We start from the raw sequence: 23,535 nt of genomic DNA, 5'->3' as shown, positions 1-23,535 counted from the left end.
GACTGGAGGAGGGTGAAGTTGTGCAGGGAGGACTGGAGGTGGGTGAAGTGGTGGAGGGAGGACTAGAGGAGGGTGAAGTGGTAGAAGGAGGACTGGAGGAGGGTGAATTGATCTAGGGAGGACTGGAGGAGGGAGGACTGGAGGAGGGTGAATTGATCTAGGGAGGACTGGAGGAGGGAGGACTGGAGGATGGTAAATTGGTGCAGGGAGGACTGGAGGATGGTGAAGTGGTGCAGGGAGGACTGGAGGAGGGTGAAGTGGTGGAGGGAGGACTGGAGAGGGTGAAGTGGTGGAGGGAGGACTGGAGGAGGGTGAAGTGGTGGAGGGAGGACTGGAGGAGGGTTAAGTGGTCGAGGGAGGACTGGAGGAGGGTGAAGTGGTCGAGGGAGGACTGGAGGAGGGTGAAGTGGTCGAGGGAGGACTAGAGGAGGGTGAAGTGGTCGAGGGAGGACTGGAGGAGGGTGAAGTGGTCGAGGGAGGACTGGAGGAGGGTGAAGTGGTCGAGGGAGGACTGGAGGAGGGTGAAGTGGTCGAGGGAGGACTGGAGGAGGGTGAAGTGGTCGAGGGAGGACTGGAGGAGGGTGAATTGGTCGAGGGAGGACTGGAGGAGGGTGAATTGGTCGAGGGAGGACAGGAGGATGGTGAATTGGTCGAGGGAGGACTGGAGGAGGGTGAAGTGGTGGAGGGAGGACTGGAGGAGGGTGAAGTGGTGGAGGGAGGACTGGAGGAGGGTGAAGTGGTGGAGGGAGGACTGGAGGAGGGTGAAGTGGTGGAGGGAGGACTGGAGGAGGGTGAACTGGTGGAGGGAGGACTGGAGGAGGACGGAGGGGTGCAGCATTATCTCAGTATGAACAGATCTCAGTTATCTGGAAGAGATTGGGAGAAGAAAAACACAAAAAATGTACTTTACTGACGTGTGTGTGTGTCTGTGTGTTTGTGTAGGTGTGCATGTGTGTATGTATGTTTGTGTGGGTGTACGTGTGCGTCTGTGTATTTGTATGGGTGTATGTTCGTGTGTGTGTGTCACCTATCTGAGGTCAGAGAAGAGGATGTATGTGTGTGTGTGTGTTTGTGTGTGTGTGTGCCTCACCTCTACAGGTGTATCTGAGGTCAGAGAAGAGTGTGTGTGTGTGTGTGTGTGTGTGTGTGTGTGTGTGTGTGTACGTGTGTGTGTGTCTCACCTCTACAGGTGTATCTGAGGTCAGAGAAGAGGGTGTGTGTGTGTGTGTGTGTGTATGTACGTGTGTGTGTCTCACCTCTACAGGTGTATCTGAGGTCAGAGAAGAGGGTGTGTGTGTGTGTGTGTGAGAGAGTGTGCGTGTGTGTGCGTGTGTGTCTCACCTCTACAGGTGTATCTGAGGTCAGAGAAGAGGATGTGTTCTTGTGAGAAGACAAACAGTCCGAGTCTCCCTCCAGCCAGAGTTCTGTCATACACCGGCCCAGAGTCAGCTAGGATGGACCTGCCCTCAGACACCACTATCCTGCACACACACACACCCCGATTCAGCTGGAAGAGACACCATCAAACACCACTACTGCACATACACAAAGAGGTTAGATGCCAAAGTTCAGAGGTTAATTAGATACCTAATGAAGCCAGTATTGGGTAGGTGGATGAGGATAGGAGTAACTGTTGGGTTAGAGTTAGTTAGGGTTAGTTAGGGTTAGAATTAGTTAGGGTTAGAGGTTAGAGTTAGTTAGGATTAGAGGTTAGAGTTAGTCAGGGTTAGAGCTAGTTAGGGTTAGAGTTAGTTAGGGTTAGGATTAGTTGGGGTTAGGATTAGTTAGGGTTAGGGTTAGTTAGGGCTAGAGTTAGTTAGGGTTAGAGGTTAGAGTTAGTTAGGGTTAGGTTTAGTTAGGGTTAGAGTTAGTTAGGGTTAGGTTGTTCGGTGGAGCAAACAGAGACACGGAGGAAGGCAGGAGAGAGAAGCTATGAGCAGCAGACCAAGACACGACTGTGGGCTTTGTTCCAAGCAGAATATCGTGCGGCTAGACCGACATTTCAAGTCTGTACATGCACTTAAGTCCGGTACTATGGAATGGACGAATGCTATGCAATCTAGCCGGGTTTCGACTGAGAGACAGCAGCCCGAATCAGGGCAGTATATGCAGCCTGACAACGGTGTTGAACCGCGGCTGGAGAACCCTGTGATTTTGCAGTGTTTTGAAAGTGAGTTGTCCGTGGAGCAGCAGCTGGTGGACGAGGGTGAGCAGTCAGCCGTGGTGGATCAGCAGCTGGTGGACGAGGGTGAGCAGTCAGCCGTGGTGGATCAGCAGCTGGTGGACGAGGGTGAGCAGTCAGCCGTGGTGGATCAGCAGCTGGTGGACGAGGGTGAGCAGGCGGCGGGTGCGTCGGCAGCGGTGCAGCCAACCAGTCAGGTCGGTAGTGAACCGTGCTCGGAACCGAGGGAGCAAAGCTGCGTCGTGGCGACTTCCACGGAGAGCGAGAGTGATGAAGACTGCGGCGTGCCGTCCAGAATTGAGGTTTGGAGTAATGCAATTTTGACTCAATATGAACACTATATTACGGGTAGAAACCCTTCAGTTAAACAAATTGACAATAGTCGCACAAGTATATCCCGAGTACGGGAATTCCTCCGCATTATGTCAGAGGGCAAGGCCGATGAAGGACTGTGTTTTCTGGATAACTACAGACGTGTCTGAGTGGTATGGCCAATGTGACGACCGTGGTTTGGCACCATCCACGTTAAAAATGTACCGAGCCGATGTTCGAACATTATCTTATTCAGTTCCGGCCAAATGGTATGCAAGCTAAGATCAGTGGAATTCGAAAGATGTTACTCTGCTTGGCAAAGATGAACAGGGACTCGCGGCAGAGCCAGGCAACGCACAGGGCAAAATTTAGCAAACGCTGCAGGGTCGAGGTGCTCAGCGCTGCAGAGTTAAAATGCTTTGTTGAGCTAAGTAATCAAGCAATTCCTTCAGTTCTCAGTAGATTGGAGGTCAGAGCCACCTGCTCTGACAGGCGTAGGTTTGCAGCTCTCATGTCCACCCGGTTGGCCATATCTAATGGCACTCGACGATCCCCAGTCACCATGTTCAGTGAGAGTGATTTTACTGAAGTAACCCTGGAAGGTGGGGGTTATCAGATGTGCGTTGCGAGCCACAAAACAAACTATAGCTTCGGGGTGTGCAGAATTGTTATATGTGAGGAGGAATACACTTGGCTTAAACGATTCCATCAGATCAGGCCTCATCTGAGTGGAATGACCTCAGACACAGAACTCTTCTTTATCACATCCCGTGGTCAACCGTATGGTAAACTGTGTGATTATGTGGGCCAAATATTTGCAGAGTTTGGCATTGGAAGTAAAGTGACCGGTACAATTCGACGAAGTGTTGCCACATTGAACTTTAACTAAGGATCGGTTACAGACCGGGGAACTGTGGCTGACCATATGTGTCACTCTCTGGAAACGCAGGCACGGCACTACCGGTACCATAATTTGCCCAAAAATGCCAGCCGGGCCCGGACACTGATTGAGGGACAAATAAATCCATGATTAACTGATTAAATGAGGTATATTTGTTTGAAATTCACCCTCGTATTTGTGTCATTATGCATTAAAATGATTTAAAATGCGTTTCATTTTGGGTTACCAGGTGCCTATTTTCAATCACCAGTTTCACAGAGGTATATCCTAATCCGCATCCACAAAAATATTTTAAACCTTCCATAAAGCACTCAGGACGGCCCCCATTGATAGAGGGCCGTAGTAGGGTGTTCCCATAGCGGGCATGGATATCTGGAACACTGGTAAATGCATATAGAACCGTGTTTCATTTTGGGTTACCAGGTGCCGATTTTCAATCACCAGGTGCACGGCTGTGACAATTTGGGACTAATTTTCAAAAAATGATTAAAAATACTTCCTGAAGGGCTAGAGGTCCCAAATTTCGGCTCATACCCTCTCTCGTGATGGGCAACAATTACACCATGTACAAAAAAAGTTATCCACAGGCACCTATGCGCCCTGTAACGTGCACTTTTTTCCCCAAAACGTAAAACACGATTTCCTATTAAAATGTTTCATACAAAAACGGTTTTAATTCAATGGAAATGCTCATCTATCTGTGCCCTTTCGTGCAAAAAAAACCCCCATCCAGATTGGAGATGTACTTTTTGATTTATTCACGTTTTGGTGTACCTGAATTTGACCCCCAATGGCGCAGACACAGAAGCCCTATGAGGTTCAGGGCTTATGTCGATAATTTGGCCTGCCCGTTAATGACACACTCAGTGGCGGGTGGACCAGACAGGTACCGGCGCGAAATCAGAAACCTGGTTTTTGACAACAAGACTTCCATGTCCTAGAGAGACGGGGGTGGTGTCAAACTGCTCAGCCCGAATAGAAAATGAATAATGGACATTGAGGGATATGAGCCCCTCGGAACCATGGTACTTTGGACCTTTTCCGCCGGAGACCGATTTGGTGGTTTGACCAGCCCCTTCGGCGCCCGATTTGTCCTAACTTTTGATCTATGTTTCCCAGCTTGGTGGTGGGAGGATATTGAGCTCTGGCCTGGGCAGGTGCTCTATCCTAGCTATTACATTGTGGGTTTGGTTCATCAATGACCATGGTTCTGGTCCAATGAAGGTGCCCGTCCCTTTGGCGACCGATTGGTGGTTGTTTAGCCCCGGTGAGGGCTAGCTCTCCAGTCCAGTCCCACTCTTGGTTCACGGTGCGTCTCCATGGTTCTCCTCTGTTGTCCAGCCAGTGTAATTTCCTCTGACCGATTTGCATCCATTTTCCACTTGGGAGGGCCTCTATCGGCCGGCCTTTGGCTGGTGTTCTGATGGATTGTTCCTCCAGCCCCACGTGGATTGGCCTCTATCGGGGGAGCCCCTTTCAGAGATGATTGACCCCCTATTTCAATACACTCCAGCCGCGCACCGTTCGTGCGAGATCCAGCCAAACTGTCTGACCCAGTGGCCCTTCATTGGTGTTCCGGTGCGGGGAGCGACACGCCCAGGCTGCGAAGCATGTGGTGATGGTCATCCCGTAACGCATCGGTGCCAGAGACACATATTCTCAAACCCTGTCTTTAAAGTGGACCTACCCGGCTGACCCAAGCGGTCTGACCGAGGTTGTGGTTCTGTTTTTGCCCGGTTGATGGCGTTCCGAATGTACCCTCCAGCTAGACAAGAGACCTCTCGAGCGGCACCCCGGCACCTGTGGCCTAGGTCATGGGCAGTTCAAGGCCTCCCGCTGGGCGCACGGTGGATCGCACCAGGGCCTCCTCCCCTGACGGGATAGGACCGGTCCCTGGTTGTTCTTTGCTTAGTGCGACCAGGTACAACCTCTATGTTGTGGGTGGCTACCTGGTTGATCCTGCCAGTAGTATATGCTTGTCTAAAATATGAAGCCATGCAAGTCTAAGTACACACGGCCGGTAGAGTGAAACTGCGAATGGCTCATTAAATCAGTTCTGGTTCCTTTGATCGCTCCAACGTTACTTGGATAACTGTGGCAATTCTAGAGCTAATACATGCCAACGAGCGCTGACCTCCAGGGATGCGTGCATTTATCAGACCCAAAACCCATGCGGGCCAATCTCGGTTGCCCCGGCCGCTTTTGTGACTCTAGATAACTTTGAGCCGGTCGCGCGGCCTTTGTGGCGGAGACGTCTCATTTGAATGTCCGCCCTATCAACTTTCGATGGTACTTTCTGTGCCTACCATGGTTACCACGGGTAACGGGGAATCAGGGTTCGATTCCGGAGAGGGAGCCTGAAAAATGTCTACCACATCCAAGGAAGGCAGCAGGCGCGCAAATTACCCACTCCCGACTCGGTGAGGTAGTGACGAAAAATAACAATACAGGACTCTTTCGAGGCCCTGTAATTGGAATGAGTACACTTTAAATCCTTTAACGAGGATCCATTAACGAGGATCAAGTATGGTGCCAGCAGCAGCGGTAATTCCAGCTCCAATAGCGTATCTTAAAGCTCGTATCGGGATCGAGCGCCCAATCTTCTTTCGGGACGGAAGGCGTCTTCCTCTACCTTCATCCTTCAATACAAATGGGTTACCAGGTATACAGAAAAGGGAAAGAGTCCAGAGGCCCAGAGAGAGAGTGGGCAAGCGGACTAAGAAAGGTGGGTGCCCGGCTGGAAAGTACCACCGGCACCTGGTAACCCAGAGGCCAGAGGCCCAGAGAGAGAGTGGGCAAGCAGACTAAAAAAGGTGGGTGCCCGGCTGGAAAGTACCACCGGCACCTGGTAACCCCGAGTCCAGAGTCCATAGGCCCAGAGAGAGAGTGGGCAAGCAGACTAAAAAAGGTGGGTGCCCGCCTGGAAAGTACCACCAGCACTTGGTAACCCATTAGTGTGGCCTTAGGGTGACCAGGTGCACGACATCCGGTTTGGGTCAACAGGTGCACGGGGTTCGTAACAGCGCGGCTATATGCTTTATAGTCCGGGGAAGGGAGCTTAAGTGTGGGTGCCCTGGTTCACCTGATGTGCGAGGTTGTGGAGGTGGGGGGTGTACCCTGCTGGACTCATCCCCGGAAATATAGGGGTGTTACCCGGGTGATGAGTGAGGTCCTATAGGCCTTTATGTGTCCTCTCATGCCCGGAGAGAGGCCTGTTCCTGGATATTGAGTGATGAGGCCTGTAACCCGGATAGGGAGTTAAGGCCTTTATGCCTGTATGTGTCCTCTCATGCCCGGAGAGAGAGGCCTGTAACCCGGGTAGTGTGTGTGGGCCAATAGGCTTGTGTGTGTAAAGTCATGCACAGATAGAGGCCTGTTCCTGGATATTGAGTGATGACCTTTAGGCCTGTATGTGTCCTCTCAAGCCCTATATGCATATGGAGGTACCAGGCCAGGGCAGTGGCTTTTGTCCCAGGCCAGGCCAGGGCAGTGGCTTTTTGGCCTTTTTGGGGTTAGGGTTAGAGTTATGGGTTGGAGGTTAAGTACCTTATGAAGCCGGTCTTGGGTCGGTGGATGAGGTGCCAGCGGTAGGCAGTGTAGTCCTTCCAGCCCATGTTGTTGGGGTCGTGCCACAGTGTGCGAACCTAAAGACCCACACACATAGGTTGTATGTACCTGCTGTATGGTGTTTCCTGCGTGTACCTGCTGTGTGGTGTTTCCTGTGTGTACCTCCTGTGTGGTGTTTCCTGTGTGTACCTGCTGTGTGTACCTGCTGTGTGGTGTTTCCTGTGTGCACCTGCTGGATGGTGTTTCCTGTGTGTACCTGCTGTGTGTACCTGCTGTGTGGTGTTTCCTGTGTGTACCTGCTGTATGGTGTTTCCTGTGTGTACCTGCTGTGTGGTGTTTCATGTGTGTACCTGCTGTGTGGTGTTTCATGTGTGTACCTGCTGTGTGGTGTTTCATGTGTGTACCTGCTGTGTGGTGTTTCCTGTGTGTACCTGCTGTGTGGTGTTAACTGTGTGTACCTGCTGTGTGGTGTTTCCTGTGTGTACCTGCTGTGTGGTGTTTCCTGTGTGTACCTGCTGTGTGGTGTTTCCTGTGTGTACCTGCTGTATGGTGTTTCCTGTGTGTACCTGCTGTGTGGTGTTTCCTGTGTGTACCTGCTGTGTGCACCTGCTGTATGATGTTTCCTGTGTGTTCCTGCTGTGTGTACCTGCTGTGTGGTGTTTCTTGTGTATACCTGCTGTATGGTGTTTCCTGTGTGTACCTGCTGTATAATGTTTCCTGTGTGTACATGCTGTGTGTACCTGCTGTGTGGTGTTTCCTGGGTGTACCTGCTGTGTGTACCTGCTGTGTGGTGTTTCCTGTGTGCACTTGCTGGATGGTGTTTCCTGTGTGTACCTGCTGTGTGGTGTTTCATGTGTGTACCTGCTGTGTGGTGTTTCATGTGTGTACCTGCTGTGTGGTGTTTCATGTGTGTACCTGCTGTGTGGTGTTTCCTGTGTGTACCTGCTGTGTGGTGTTTTATGTGTGTACCTGCTGTGTGGTGTTTCATGTGTGTACCTGCTGTGTGGTGTTTCCTGTGTGTACCTGCTGTATGGTGTTTCCTGTGTGTACCTGCTGTGTGGTGTTTCATGTGTGTACCTGCTGTGTGGTGTTTCATGTGTGTACCTGCTGTGTGGTGTTTCCTGTGTGTACCTGCTGTGTGGTGTTTCCTGTGTGTACCTGCTGTGTGGTGTTTCCTGTGTGTACCTGCTGTGTGGTATTTGCTGTGTGTACCTGCTGTATGGTGTTTCCTGTGTGTACCTGCTGTGTGGTGTTTCCTGTGTGTACCTGCTGTGTGCACCTGCTGTATGATGTTTCCTGTGTGTTCCTGCTGTGTGTACCTGCTGTGTGGTGTTTCTTGTGTGTACCTGCTGTATGGTGTTTCCTGTGTGTACCTGCTGTATAATGTTTCCTGTGTGTACATGCTGTGTGTACCTGCTGTGTGGTGTTTCCTGGGTGTACCTGCTGTGTGTACCTGCTGTGTGGTGTTTCTTGTGTGTACCTGCTGTGTGGTGTTTCCTGTGTGTACCTGCTGTGTGGTGTTTCCTGTGTGTACCTGCTGTATGGTGTTTCCTGTGTGTAACTGCTATATGGTGTTTCCTGTGTGTACCTGCTGTGTGGTGTTTCCTGTGTGTACCTGCTGTGTGGTGTTTCCTGTGTGTACCTGCTGTGTGGTATTTGCTGTGTGTACCTGCTGTGGTGTTTCCTGTGTGTACCTGCAGTTTAGTGTTTCTTGTGTGTACCTGCTGCATAGTGTTTCCTGTGTGTACCTGCTGTGTGGTGTTTCCTGTGTGTACCTGCTGTATGGTGTTTCCTGTGTGTACCTGCTGTGTGTACCTGTTGTGTGTTGTTTCCTTTGTGTATCTGCTGTATGTTGTTTCCTGTGTGTACCTGCTTTGTAGTGTTTCCTGTGTGTACCTGCTGTGTGTACCTGCTGTGTGGTGTTTCCTGTGTGTACCTGCTGTGTGTACCTGTTGTGTGTTGTTTCCTTTGTGTACCTGCTGTATGTTGTTTCCTGTGTGTACCTGCTTTGTAGTGTTTCCTGTGTGTACCTGCTGTGTGGTGTTTCCTGTGAGTACCTGCTGTGTAGTGTTTCCTGTGTGTACCTTCTGTGTGTACCTGCTGTGTGGTGCTTCCTTGTGTACCTGCTGTATAATGTTTCCTGTGTGTACCTGCTGTGTGGTGTTTCCTGTGTGTACCTGCTGTGTGGGGTTTCCTGTGTGTACCTGCTGTGTGTTGTTTCCTTTGTGTACCTGCTGTATGTTGTTTCCTGTGTGTACCTGCTGTGTGGTGTTTCCTGTGTGTACCTGCTGTGTGTACCTGCTGTATAGTGTTTCCTGTGAGTACCTGCTGTGTAGTGTTTCCTGTGTGTGCCTTCTGTGTGTACCTGCTGTGTGGTGCTTCCTTGTGTACCTGCTGTATAGTGTTTCCTGTGTGTACCTGCTGTATAATTTTTCCTGTGTGTACCTGCTGTGTGGTGTTTCCTGTGTGTACCTGCTGTGTCTACCTTCTGTATTGTGTTTCCTGTGTGTACCTGCTGTGTGGTGTTTCCTGTGTGTACCTGCTGTGTCTACCTTCTGTATTGTGTTTCCTGTGTGTACCTGCTGTGTGGTGTTTCCTGTGTGTACCTGCTGTATGGTGTTTCCTGTGTGTACCTGCTGTATAGTGTTTCCTGTGTGTACCTGCTGTATAGTGTTTCCTGTGTGTACCTGCTGTATAGTGTTTCCTGTGTGTACCTGCTGTGTAGTGTTTCCTGTGTGTACCTGCTGTATGGTGTTTCCTGTGTGCCACAGGGCGTTGCGGAGGGCCTCCCCAGGGCCTGAGCTTGAGTTGACCACTTTGAGAGAGACACCAGCGTTCCCAAATGCCCTGGAAGGACTCTTCTCCCAGTAAGCCTGGCTGACCTGGCAGGGTTAGAGGTTAGAAGTTAGGCCTGGCTGACCGGGCAGGGTTAGAGGTCAGAGGTCAGTGTGTGTGTGTACTCCTGACTGACCTGTTTCCACATGACAACGTAGAACCGTCTGCTGGACTGGAAGGAGAACACAAACCCTACATAGTCATCATCACGGTCTGTGTTCACGTAGAATGTCCCACTGAAGTCTACCGCACGGAACTCATCAAAACCTGAGAACACACACACACACACATTCACAAACGCAGGCACACACACGCATTCACAAACGCACATGAAAACTACACAAACACCACCCAGATCAGCGTTAATGCGATCTTAGGTAAGAGGTTAGGGGTCGTACCCAAGGCGATGCCAGGGTCAGAGTTTGCAGTCTGTAGCAGTTCGGTTCCATGTCCTCGAACCACCCACAGAGGGTCAGACTGAGTGGTCCCCCGAGGGTCCAACAGAACCGTCTGAAACTTCCTGAAGTCTGTAACTCCAATACCACTGTTCTCTGAGCAAACATCTAGTGCATCTGGTATACTGTCATTATCAAAGTCATCCTGACAAGCATCACCACGACCATCATCTAGAGACAGGGAGAGGAGAGAGACAGGGAGAGGAGAGAGACAGGGAGAGGAGAGAGACAGGGAGAGGAGAGAGACAGGGAGAGGAGAGAGACAGGGAGAGGAGAGAGCGAGAGAGAGAGCGAGAAAGGGAGAGGAGAGAGACACAAGGAGAGGAGAGAGAGGAGAGACAGGGGAGAGAGAGGAGAGAGAGACAGGGAGGGGAGAGAGAGAGGAGAGAGACAGGGAGGGGAGAGAGAGAGGAGAGAGAGAGCGAGAGGAGAGAGAGCGAGAGGAGAGAGCGAGAGAGAGACAGGGAGAGGAGAGAGAGCGAGAGAGAGACAGGGAGAGGAGAGAGACAGGGAGAGGAGAGAGCGAGAGAGAGAGCGAGAAAGGGAGAGGAGAGAGCGAGAGAGAGAGCGAGAAAGGGAGAGGAGAGAGACACAAGGAGAGGAGAGAGAGGAGAGACAGGGGAGAGAGAGGAGAGAGAGACAGGGAGGGGAGAGAGAGAGGAGAGAGAGCGAGAGGAGAGAGAGCGAGAGGAGAGAGCGAGAGAGAGACAGGGAGAGGAGAGAGAGCGAGAGAGAGACAGGGAGAGGAGAGAGAGCGAGAGAGAGACAGGGAGAGGAGAGAGAGCGAGAGCGAGACAGGGAGAGGAGAGAGAGAGCGAGCCAGGGAGAGGAGAGAGAGAGCGAGAGCGAGACAGGGAGAGGAGAGAGAGAGCGAGAGCGAGAGAGAGACAGGGAGAGAGAGACAGGGAGAGGAGAGAGAGAGAGAGAGAGGAGAGAGAGACAGGGAGAGGAGAGAGTAATATCATTATCAAAGTCATCCTTACAGAGACTGATAACGGTACAAACACACTAATAATGTGGTGTGTGTGTATATGTGTTTGTGTATATGTGTGTGTTTGTGTGCCAGAGTCACTATTATTTGAGTCACAAGCAAGTTTCAAGTCACAAGGTACGAGTCTCAAGTCGAGTCCCAAGTAGAACGGGTCGAGTCTCGAGTCCAGGCCAAGTCGTGCATTCTAAGAGTAAGTCGAGTCACACATTTTTTCAAGTCGAGTAAAAAAATATATACATGCAATGACTTGTTCAACTATTTTTATTTTTTTTATTTTTATTTTACCTTTATTTAACCAGGCAAGTCAGTTAAGAACAAATTCTTATTTTCAATGACGGCCTGGGAACAGTGGGTTAACTGCCTGTTCAGGGGCAGAACGACAGATTTGTACCTTGTCAGCTCGGGGGTTTGAACTCGCAACCTTCCGGTTACTAGTCCAACGCTCTAACCACTAGGCTACCCTGCCGCCCCTTGTTCAACTACAAGTGGAGACCTTGGGACGAGAAGGTTCTATCTTCAAGTAGAGACCTTGGGATTAGAAGGTTCTATCTACAAGTGTAGACGATGGGACAAGAAGGTTCTATCCACAAGTGGAGACCATGGGACAAGAAGGTGCTATCCACAAGTGGAGACCTTGGGACTAGAAGGTTCTATCTACATAAACCCATTTGAACGTGGTGCTATATGATTATATCTGCAATCCAATCACTGGCCTGAACAAATACAGATGGCAAAGACGTGTTCTGATTGGTCCATCTCCCTCTAAGTATGGTGTAGGCTAATCTAGCCAGCAATAATGGTATGCAAGCAGAAAAACACTACACTGTCAGAAATGTTAAAGTAAATTATATTGTCACATTGTTGTTCAGTGATGACAGTAATTTGTCTGATGATCATAATACATTTCTTAAGAAAGAAGAATTCACTACAAAACAGTTCTGAGATGTGAACACTTTGATGGTCAATATCTAAGAACTATGCAGATAGAACCGTATAGTTAGTCCCAAGGTAACAACATTTTCTATTTTTTGAGGCTACCAGACAGCCCTTTTCATTATCTTGTCTAAAACACATTTTGATTATGTAATAATTTAATTCAACAGTTTCCAATGGAAAGCTTCATAAATAAAGTATCAATTTCAAGAAATGTTGACATACCAAAAGAGCAGTAGGTCTATGCTAGTAATTGTTGCTTGATGCCAAACTGATGGTGAGCTTTCAAAGCAAACCATGCAAATTCTTGTTGACCAAACAATTTTTGGATCTGCATATTTCTTTATGGCAATCCTCTCTCCCTACAATTTGACATTTGCACAGCACCTGATCCTAGCTGTACAGCAAATCAGCAATCTGTTTGGTAACTCAGTGATTACCCAACCTTTTGACCCCCAAAAAGGAGTGGTTCAAAGCTTGCGACCCCGGCACATGCACGCACAGGGAGAATAAGCACAATCCCTGCGCAAATGTAGCCTGTCATTACAGCAATAAACGCTGTTGTATTTTCAAAACATAACATACAGAAATAAACAGCGTTTTAAAACCAACATTTTGAGCTGAAAGTCATTCATGTTCACAGTCAATATCAACTGGGGATATCATGTCACATTGTCAGTTCACTGGAGTCCAGAGCAAGCCTAACCCTACCTGTATGGGTTGGGGTTAGGGTTAGAGGGTTGGGGTTAGGGTTAGAGGGTTGGGGTTAGAGGGTTGGGGTTGGGGTTAGGGGATTGGGGTTAGAGGGTTGGGGTTAGAGGGTTAGGGTTAGGGTTAGAGGGTTGGGGTTAGAGGGTTAGGGTTAGGGTTAGAGGGTTATGGTTAGAGGGTTATGGTTAGAGGGTTATGGTTAGAGGGTTAGAGGGTTGGGGTTAGGGTTAGAGGGTTGGGGTTAGGGTTAGAGGGTTGGGGTTAGGGTTAGGGTTAGAGGGTTGGGGTTAGGGTTATAGGGTTGGGTTAGAGGGTTGGGGTTAGGGTTAGAGGGTTGGGATTAGGGTTAGGGCTAGAGGGTTGGGGTTGGTGTTATAGGGTTGGGGTTAGGGTTGGGGTTAGCCCTAGCATTCATTCACCCAAATATGTTACATCTTCATCCCATAAGTGCTGAAGGTAGTGAGATGTTCCAGCCATCATTAGACATATAGTCAGTCCCACCACTGAGGAATAGAGTTATAACCCAGCCATCTGTAGACATATAGTCAGTCCCACCACTGAGGAATAGAGTTATAACCCAGCCATCTGTAGACATAGTCAGTCCCACCACTGAGGAATAGAGTTATAACCCAGCCATCTGTAGACATAGTCAGTCCCACCACTGAGGAATAGAGTTATAACCCAAACTAGGTCTCGCTGGAATATGATCATGATCAATTAAATCCCCAGAATTGTTCTGGTAAAGAGAAAAGAAAACAGGGGCTTTCTGGTCACTAATCAGGATATGTGAGCATGGCTTTGCGCGCCCATGCTGATGTATGTGTGTGTGTGTGTGTTTAAAACCAGCTGGAGCGGTCTCCAGTTTGAAAACAGCCGGCACGGTCTCCAGTTTAAATCTAGCTGGCATGGTCTCCAGTTCAGCTCAGCAATCTGAACAAAGTAGTAGGGACCTTTTGTGTGTGTGTGTGTGCGTGCGTACTGACTGTCTGCGTCTATTTGGTCAGCGTTCGGCACAAGTCGGCAGTTGTCACGGTCATCAGGGATACCATCGTTGTCATCATCATGGTCGCAGGCGTCGCCAATGCCATCCCTGTCATGGTCAACCTGGTTGCTATTGGCAACGTAGCGACAGTTGTCGAGGGAGTTCTGATGACCGTCCTCATCTATATCCTCATTATCATCACAGTGATCACCAACCAGATCACTGTCTGAATCAGTCTACACAAAAACAGACAAACACACCTGGTTAGCAATACTGCAGTCCAAAAAGGTCCCTACTACTTTGTTCATATTACTGAGCTGAACTGGAGACCGCGGTGTCTGACTTTAAACTGAAGACCGCGCCAGCTGGATTTAAACTGGAGACCGTGCCAGCTGGATTTAAACTGGAGACCGCGGTGTCTGGCTCTAAATTGGAGAGCGCGCCAGCTGGATTTAAACTGGAGACCGCGCCAGCTGGTTTTAAACTGGAGACCGCGGTGTCTGGCTTTAAACTGGAGACCGCGGTGTCTGACTTTAAACTGGAGACCACCACAGCTGGATTTGAACTGGAGACCTCGGTGTCTGGCTCTAAATTGGAGACCGCGCCAGCTGGATTTAAACTGGAGACCGCGCCAGCTGGTTTTAAACTGGAGACCGCGCCAGCTGGTTTTAAACTGGTGAGCGCGCCAGCTGGTTTTAAACTGGAGACCGCGGTGTCTGATTTTAAACTGGAGACAGCGGTGTCTGGTTTTAATCTATAGACCGTGGTGTCTGGTTTTAATCTATAGACCGTGGTGTCTGGTTTTAATCTATAGACCGTGGTGTCTGGTTTTAATCTATAGACCGCGGTGTCTGGTTTTAATCTATAGACCGCGGTGTCTGATTTTAATCTATAGACCGCGGTGTCTGGTTTTAATCTATAGACCGCGGTGTCTGGTTTTAATCTATAGACTGCGGTGTCTGGTTTTAATCTATAGACCGCGGTGTCTGGTTTTAATCTATAGACCGCGGTGTCTGGTTTTAATCTATAGACCACGGTGTCTGGTTTTAATCTATAGACCGCGGTGTCTGGTTTTAATCTATAGACCGCGGTGTCTGGTTTTAATCTATAGACCGCGGTGTCTGGTTTTAATCTATAGACCACGGTGTCTGGTTTTAATCTGTAGACCACGGTGTCTGGTTTTAATCTATAGACCGCGGTGTCTGGTTTTAATCTATAGACCACGGTGTCTGGTTTTAATCTGTGTGTGTGTGTGTGTGTGTGCATGCGTGAGTGTGTGAGTGCATGCGTACCTGTGTAGGGTTGTGCACGAAAGGACAGTTATCACATTGGTCCCCCACTCCGTCCAGGTCTGTATCTCTCTGCTCAGTGTTATACAGCAGGGGACAGTTATCATGCTCGTTCAGCATTTCTACACAAACACAGACACACACACACACATCTACCATGTGAAGGAATGGGTTAGGGTGAGACTAAAGCTACATGAGTAATTTCCTTGTTGTGTATGTCTGTATGCTTTAGGACCGGAAGGGACACACACTAATCAGTTACCAATATATTGTAATCAAATTACAGATAATTTTGAAAAATGACATGAATACTTTTAGAATTACTTTTAATTTCAGAAATAATTTTTGCACCAAAAAAAAATACATTGACACCTTTCTGTTCTCAATGACATTCAATTCAGCTCTGAAAAAAGTTGCAAGTTAAAGTTTGTTCCACCTGAGCGAGTCTGACCACAGGTCACCAATCAGAGACCACTATGATGACACCAAATGATGACCACCAATCAGAGACCACTATGATGACACCAAATGATGACCACCAATCAGAGACCACTATGATGACACCTAATGATGACCACCAATCAGAGACCACTATGACGACACCAAATGATGACCACAGGTCAGACACCACTATTGTCACGAACCGGCTCAAAGCCCGTAACAAAAGGGAGACAACGTGGAGATAAGGAGTAACAAAATATATATTTATTAACTAAAGCAACTAAGGAAAACCACCAAAAACCACCAAGAAACACAACAAAAAAACTATCAAAGTGTCTGCATGGAGAGAGTCTCCTCCATGAATGGAGAAGTGGTGTACACACACACATATATTTATTAACTAAAGCAACTAAGGAAAACCACCAAAAACCACCAAGAAACACAACAAAAAAACTATCAAATTGTCTGCATGGAGAGAGTCTCCTCCATGAATGGGGAAGTGGTGTATTTATCCTGGGAAACACCTGGGCCCAGGTGTTTCCCATGTAGCTGACGACCCTCCCAACTCCGCCCACCAGCATCCTAATAAGGGAACAACAAAGAGAGAATACGGCAGACAGAGTGGGAGGGTCGTCACATTCCCCCCCATAAGACCGGGGACCAACAAGGACCCCGGAACAAAATACCAACCTCTGAGTTCCAAATTGACACAGCTTCTGCGCCACAAATTGATGAGGGGTTACGTGTTCACACTTACAATTTGCCCCAGCCAACCTCCTCCCCAAACCTCAGCAACCTTCGCACAGGAAGCAACATTTAAGAGGAAAGAAGAAAACAAGACCAGGAGGGAACAGACAGGACAGAGAGAACATGAATATACGAAACAATGGTCAGTCACGTAAACATTTAGGAACAGGGCGCACGAGAGAGCGCATCAGCAATCACGTTTTCAGTCCCCCGGATGTGCCTCACATCGAGATGGAATGATTGTAAAAATAAACACCATCGCATTATCCTCTGGTTTGGACACATCATGGACCTCAAAAAAGTGAGGGGGTTATGGTCAGTGTAGACCACAATAGGTACTACCCCCGACCCGACATACACTTCGAAGTGTTGTAGGGCCCAAATGAGTGCTAGCGCTTCCTTTTCAATAACCGAATAGTTCAACTGATAATCGTTAAACTTTTTGGAAAATAAACTAACAGGCCTCTCAACCCCAGACACATCTGCTTGCAGCAAAACTGCACCTGCCCCCACATGACTAGCATCCACCTGCAAGGTAAATGACAAATCCATGCGAGGAGCAGCCAGCACCAGAGTTGAGGTAAGCAACCTCTTTGCATCTTCAAAAGCGTGTTGACAACGAGTAGACCAAACGTAAACAGCCTTAGCTTTCAACATATCGGTCAAGGGAGCGACCACAGTAGAGATGTTACTACAAAAACTACGGTAATAACCAATCATGCCCAAGAAACGCATCAGTTCCTTTTTAGTAGTTGGTGATGGAAAAGCATCAATAGCCACCACTTTCGCCCGAACAGGACGCACTTCACCCTGCCCAACCACTTTTCCAAGGTATGTAACGGTTGCCTGAGCAAACTCACATTTAGCCAGATTGATTGTGAGGCGAGCCGCAGCCAGACGTTCGAACAAGGCTTGAATACGGGACAGATGTTCTTCCCAAGTATCTGCATATATCACTACATCGTCCAAATAAACAGCGCACCCGGTCAGACCGGCGACAACCCTGTTCATAAGTCGCTGAAAAGTCGCAGGTGCATTACGCAGACCGAAACTCATAACCGAATACGAGTACAGACCAAAGGGTGTAATAAAGGCAGAGATTTCACGTGCCCTAGTCGTCAGTGGCACCTGCCAATAGCCTTTTAACAGGTCAAATTTGCTCACAAACTTAGCTGCACCGACTTGATCAACACAGTCCTCCATCCGAGGAAGAGGAAATTAATCTGGCTTAGTGACACTATTTACCTTACGGTAGTCCGAACAAAATTGGTTTGTTCCATCCGGTTTACTGACCAAGATACAGGGAGAAGCCCAACTGGAGAAAGAAGGCTCTGCTATCTTACTCTCCAGCATGTACTTGACCTCAGCATCCAGACAACGTAGTTTCTCTGAAGAAACTCTATAGAACCGCTGACGAATGGGGTCAGCATCTCCAATGTCAATATCATGTTCTATTAAGTTTGTACGTGTAGGTGTATCAGAAAACAAACCTGGAAATCTCTGAAGCAGACCAACCATCTCTTTCCGCCCATCAACAGGTAGGTGAGTGAGAAGACTGTCTAAGATTTCCAGTGTTTCTGAATTTTTCAATCTACCCTGCAATATACAATCGTCAGGACCAGGAACATCTTCCTCCTCATGCACAGATCTAGCACGACAAGAACCCAAGGAAACAACGGTATCAGCCAAAAGAACAGGTTTAGCGTCCTCTGTAGAATCCCACTGTTCAGTCTCAGAGGAACATGCATAATAGGGTTTTAACAGATTTACATGGCACAGCTGGTGTGCTTTCCTCCGTTCTGGAGTGGCCGCTACATAATTTTGCTCAGTGTACTGGTGCAACACTGTATATGGACCTTGAAACTTGGCTTGAAAAGGAGAACCAACAATTGGCAGCAGAGCAAGAACCTGGTCACCCGGACTAAAGTGACGAGGCTCAACTCGGCGATCAAATATGCCCTTTATCCTCTCCTGTGAAGATAACTTCTCTTTAGCCATTTCACCAGCGGCATACAGCCGTCGCCGGAAATCACACACATACGATAACAGGGACTGAGGAGGCTCGGGAGACTTCCAGTCATCTTGGAGAACAGATAAAAGTCCACGCACCCGATTTCCAAACACAAGGTCATTTGGACTGAAACCCATGCTCTCCTGTGAAACCTCCCTAGCGGCTAACAGTAACCAAGACAACACCTCCTCCCAATCCTTATCCATCTCAGTACAATAAGCTCTCAACAAAGACTTAAGAGTTTGATGGAAACGTTCCAGTGCTCCTTGACTTTGCGCGTGATAGGCGCTAGACAAATTGTGTTTAATATGGAGCTGTTGAAGAACCTGACTAAACAGATTAGAGGTGAAATTAGATCCTTGATCACTCTGAATGACCTTAGGGATTCCAAACAATGAGAGAAACTGAGTCAAAGCTTTTAACACAGATTTAGTTGTGATAGATCGGCGAGGATAGGCAGCAGGAGACCTAGTGGTCTGACACATCACAGTGAACAGGTAACTGCTACCCTTTTTAGAACGAGGCAGAGGACCCACACAGTCAATAATCAGATACTCAAAAGGTTGGCTGAGTACAGGAATAGGAAACAATGGTACCGGTTTAATAGCTTGATTAGGCTTACCAGTTAATTGACAGGTGTGACAAGTTTTGATAAAATCAGAAAAATCCCTCTTTAATCTAGGCCAAAAGAAATGTCTTAAAATGCGATTGTAGGTTTTCCTCACCCCCATATGTCCAGCAACGTCGCTGCGGGACGTTTCCAACACCAACTCACGAAGCTTAACTGGTACAACAACCTGACTAATTGCCTCCCCCAGAAAACAACTATCATGAGACACACACTTTCTCATAAGGACATCCTCATGGGCGACATCTCCCAACTGTTCTACAGGCACAATTTGGTCACGCAACTCTTCTAACGTGGGGTCATCCCGGTGCGCATTAATTAGATCTGAGCGGGTTACAGATAACGGAATAACAGGGAAAACAGTGACATACTTTGTATTATTATCATTAGTCGGCGCAGTGACCAGTTCGCCACGGCTCATAGAACGTGTCACTGCACACGCAGAGAACACTCTCAACAAACTCTGTACACTCTCATCAGGAATCCCAACAAATGACGGCTTAGTGGAAACCACTCGAGATGGAAACACGACAGGCCATACACACTCACCAGCCAAGTTATTCCCAAGGATAACGTCGATACCCTCAATAGGCAACGAAGGACGCACCCCCACAACAACTTCACCAGCCCACAATCCAACATCAGTTTATGCAATGGAACTGACAGTGTTCAAACCTATTCCCCTAATTAGAACACTATTCCCCGAATCAGTCTTAGCAGAAAAGGGTAACACAGATTCCAACACAAATGATTCAGAGGCACCTGTGTCTCTCAGGATCTTCACTGGCACTAGGTCTTTACTTCCTAACATAGACACAAAACCTTCCGTAATGAAAGATAAATAGTCTGGATCAATATGGACTTTCACATTCTCCTGGGCCTGAAGAAATGAGTCATGAGTGAACTGATGTGGAACAGGTGCAGCTAACGCGGTAGGCTTGGATTTAGTGTAAGCACCCTTTGACCTGAGAAGTGGACATTCGTTTTTCCAATGACCTGAACCTTTTTATTTTAATTTTTATTTCACCTTTATTTAACCAGGTAGGCTAGTTGAGAACAAGTTCTCATTTGCAACTGCGACCTGGCCAAGATAAGGCATAGCAGTGTGAACAGACAACACAGAGTTACACATGGAGTAAACAATTAACAAGTCAATAACACAGTAGAAAAAAGGGGAGTCTATATACATTGTGTGCAAAAGGCATGAGAAGGTAGGCGAATAATTACAATTATGCAGATTAACACTGGAGTGATAAATGATCAGATGGTTATGTACAGGTAGAGATATTGGTGTGCAAAAGAGCAGAAAAATAAATAAATAAAAACAGTATGGGGATGAGGTAGGTGAAAAATGGGTGGGCTATTTACCAATAGACTATGTACAGCTGCAGCGATCGGTTAGCTGCTCAGATAGCAGATGTTTGAAGTTGGTGAGGGAGATAAAAGTCTCCAACTTCAGCGATTTTTGCAATTCGTTCCAGTCACAGGCAGCAGAGAACTGGAACGAAAGGCGGCCAAATGAGGTGTTGGCTTTAGGGATGATCAGTGAGATACACCTGCTGGAGCGCGTGCTACGGATGGGTGTTGCCATCGTAACCAGTGAACTGAGATAAGGCGGAGCTTTACCTAGCATGGACTTGTAGATGACCTGGAGCCAGTGGGTCTGGCGACGAATATGTAGCGAGGGCCAGCCGACTAGAGCATACAAGTCGCAGTGGTGGGTGGTATAAGGTGCTTTAGTGACAAAACGGATGGCACTGTGATAAACTGCATCCAGTTTGCTGAGTAGAGTGTTGGAAGCAATTTTGTAGATGACATCGCCGAAGTCGAGGATCGGTAGGATAGTCAGTTTTACTAGGGTAAGTTTGGCGGCGTGAGTGAAGGAGGCTTTGTTGCGGAATAGAAAGCCGACTCTTGATTTGATTTTCGATTGGAGATGTTTGATATGGGTCTGGAAGGAGAGTTTAGAGTCTAGCCAGACACCTAGGTACTTATAGATGTCCACATATTCAAGGTCGGAACCATCCAGGGTGGTGATGCTGGTCAGGCGTGCGGGTGCAGGCAGCGAACGGTTGAAAAGCATGCATTTGGTTTTACTAGCGTTTAAGAACAGTTGGAGGCCACAGAAGGAGTGCTGTATGGCATTGAAGCTCGTTTGGAGGTTAGATAGAACAGTGTCCAAGGACGGGCCGGAAGTATATAGAATGGTGTCGTCTGCGTAGAGGTGGATCAGGGAATCGCCCGCAGCATGAGAAACATCATTGATATATACAGAGAAAAGAGTCGGCCCGAGAATTGAACCCTGTGGCACCCCCATAGAGACTGCCAGAGGACCGGACAGCATGCCCTCCGATTTGACACACTGAACTCTGTCTGCAAAGTAATTGGTGAACCAGCCTTGACAGTAGTGACACGCCTGCCCAAAGTCAGCTTTACCATGGGAGTCAGGCTCAACCATAGTTGAATAGAACTCTGCCCGTGAACCAAAGTATCTCGGTGAGCAAAGCCCAAATCTATCCGAACGCCCCCACTCTTTCCGAATACGGTGCTCTGCAAAGACACTTTTGTGAGTCAACACATACTCGTCCGCCAAAACCGCAGCTTCAGCGACATTCTTTACTTTCTGTTCGTTAATATACGTGGCAATACGATCAGGAATTGTGTCCTTAAATTGCTCTAACATAATCAGATCACACAGCCCTTGGAAAGTCACAACTGCAGAGGCGGAACACCAGCGATTAAACTGTAAAGATAATTGTCGCGCAAACTCAACATGAGTCTGCTTCTCATCCCTTTTTAAAGTTCTAAATCGTTGGCGGTAAGCCTCAGGGACCAATTCATAAATCTGCAACACAGCTGTTTTGACTTCATCATAATTGGCACTGTCGTGTACACTAAGAGCTGAATATGCTTCCTGCGCTTTACCAGTCAGCACACACTGCAACATTAAAGTGCGGTCAGAATCAGGCCAACTCCTAGCGTCAGCAACACGCTCAAACAACGAAAAGAATGTCTCGGGATCCCTTTCATTAAACTGAGGCAATAACCGTAAGTTCCCAACAATATCAAATGTCTCTGGGGCACGACCAAAAGAGGAACTACCCCTAGGTAAATCTGGATCACCTTCCCAAAACAAACTCTCCCCTGAGATCTTTCCTTCCCTAACCAACTCTATACGTTCTTGTTGCAACTTGATTTTAGCACGCTCCATATCTTGTTTAAATGCCAATTCCTTTTCATACTTTACACGATCATGCTCTAGCTTCTCGCGATCATGCTCTAGCTTCTCACGATCATGCTCTAGCTTCTCGCGATCATGCTCTAGCTTCTCACGATCATTTTGCCGATCATGCTCTCTCTTCTCACGATAATTTTGCCGATCAAGCTCTCTCTTCTCACGATCATTTTGCCGATCATGCTCTCTCTTCTCACGATCATGCTCCAGCTGTAACAGAAGCAGTTCTTTCTGCTGTTCAAAAAGAAGGCTACTAGGACTAACCGATGGAATGGCCATTGTAACGTTATGGGGAGACGACAAATTCTGGCCCAGTGGTAACTTCAAGAATACCACTCTCCATCAGATTGGCCTTCAATATCAACCTAATAGAATTCTTTAGACGTTTATCACTAATCTCAACCTTGTAGTGTTCAGCGACCTTCAACAGCTGTTCTTTAGTACCTAAATCTAACAAATCCTCCGATGGAAAGCAAATTAATTCATCTATATAAGACGCCATAGTTACAAAAAAAAAAAAATCTCGCTCTTCCCCTCTGCTGAGCACACCAGACCACAACCCGAGAATTGACAATCACCCTGAGCACCACAGAAGAGAGATGAGATACGGAGCTTCCCCAAAACCTACAATAACTCAACCCTAGTCTTCGTGCGGATTTACGGTGGGAATTTACGCACTGTAGCCCGCTGGCAAGGAAAAACTCCCCAGCATGCTGGCAAATTCCACCAAGCCACGGATGTGCCCCCGAGACAACTGCTCAGTCCACAGACACCACACAAAAATAACAAACATTAACCATGCCCAACATATTCCCAAAAAAATGAAACATGTCGCTAAGCCTATCAGGGGAAAAAGGCTATAGCTCCAGGTAGCAAGTTCCACTACCCTACCCAAATCTCCCACTGAGGTACACAGCCGATTACTCACCTCAGACTGATGTCCCAACAGAAAGTAGAACAAACGTTTCCAGGCTAGGCAGGGCCTGGAAACTAACCATTATACTCTCTCCAACACAGCACACAACCCAAACAACAAAGGCAACCAATACTGGGCCTATCAAACTCAAACACAATATGCAAACCAAACACGTACCTCCACGGTCTCCCAAACCAATAGTTCAAAGATCCCGGACGAGCCCCCACTTGTCACGAACCGGCTCAAAGCCCGTAACAAAAGGGAGACAACGTGGAGATAAGGAGTAACAAAAGATATATTTATTAACTAAAGCAACTAAGGAAAATATACAATGGTGTGTGTAATCAGTAATCAGTAATGTAAGTGAGTGTTTTCCATGCATGAATGTGATAATGCAGG

At 47.9% G+C, this 23,535-nt stretch overlaps 1 protein-coding gene across 1 annotated transcript in view; it reads right to left on the bottom strand.

The window, feature by feature from the left end:
• Window positions 1–730: 730 nt before the first annotated feature.
• LOC110518782 (thrombospondin-2) overlaps window positions 731–23,535 on the bottom strand; it is a 56,775-nt gene continuing 33,970 nt past the window's right edge. Inside the window, exons 14-21 of the mRNA XM_036960187.1 lie at window positions 15,162–15,280; window positions 13,871–14,105; window positions 10,196–10,423; window positions 9,934–10,064; window positions 9,704–9,844; window positions 6,942–7,039; window positions 1,342–1,481; window positions 731–866 (exon numbers count right to left, since the gene is read on the bottom strand). Of these exons, the coding sequence (XP_036816082.1) occupies window positions 859–866; window positions 1,342–1,481; window positions 6,942–7,039; window positions 9,704–9,844; window positions 9,934–10,064; window positions 10,196–10,423; window positions 13,871–14,105; window positions 15,162–15,280 (1,100 nt within the window). The 3' untranslated portion in view covers window positions 731–858. The remainder of the gene's footprint in view (window positions 867–1,341; window positions 1,482–6,941; window positions 7,040–9,703; window positions 9,845–9,933; window positions 10,065–10,195; window positions 10,424–13,870; window positions 14,106–15,161; window positions 15,281–23,535) is intronic.

This window comes from Oncorhynchus mykiss, chromosome 23, assembly GCF_013265735.2.
Source record: "Oncorhynchus mykiss isolate Arlee chromosome 23, USDA_OmykA_1.1, whole genome shotgun sequence".
Lineage (NCBI taxonomy): Eukaryota > Metazoa > Chordata > Actinopteri > Salmoniformes > Salmonidae > Oncorhynchus > Oncorhynchus mykiss.
The sequence above is the reverse complement of the archived record's forward strand: the minus strand, read 5'-3'. Positions and strand labels throughout refer to the sequence as shown.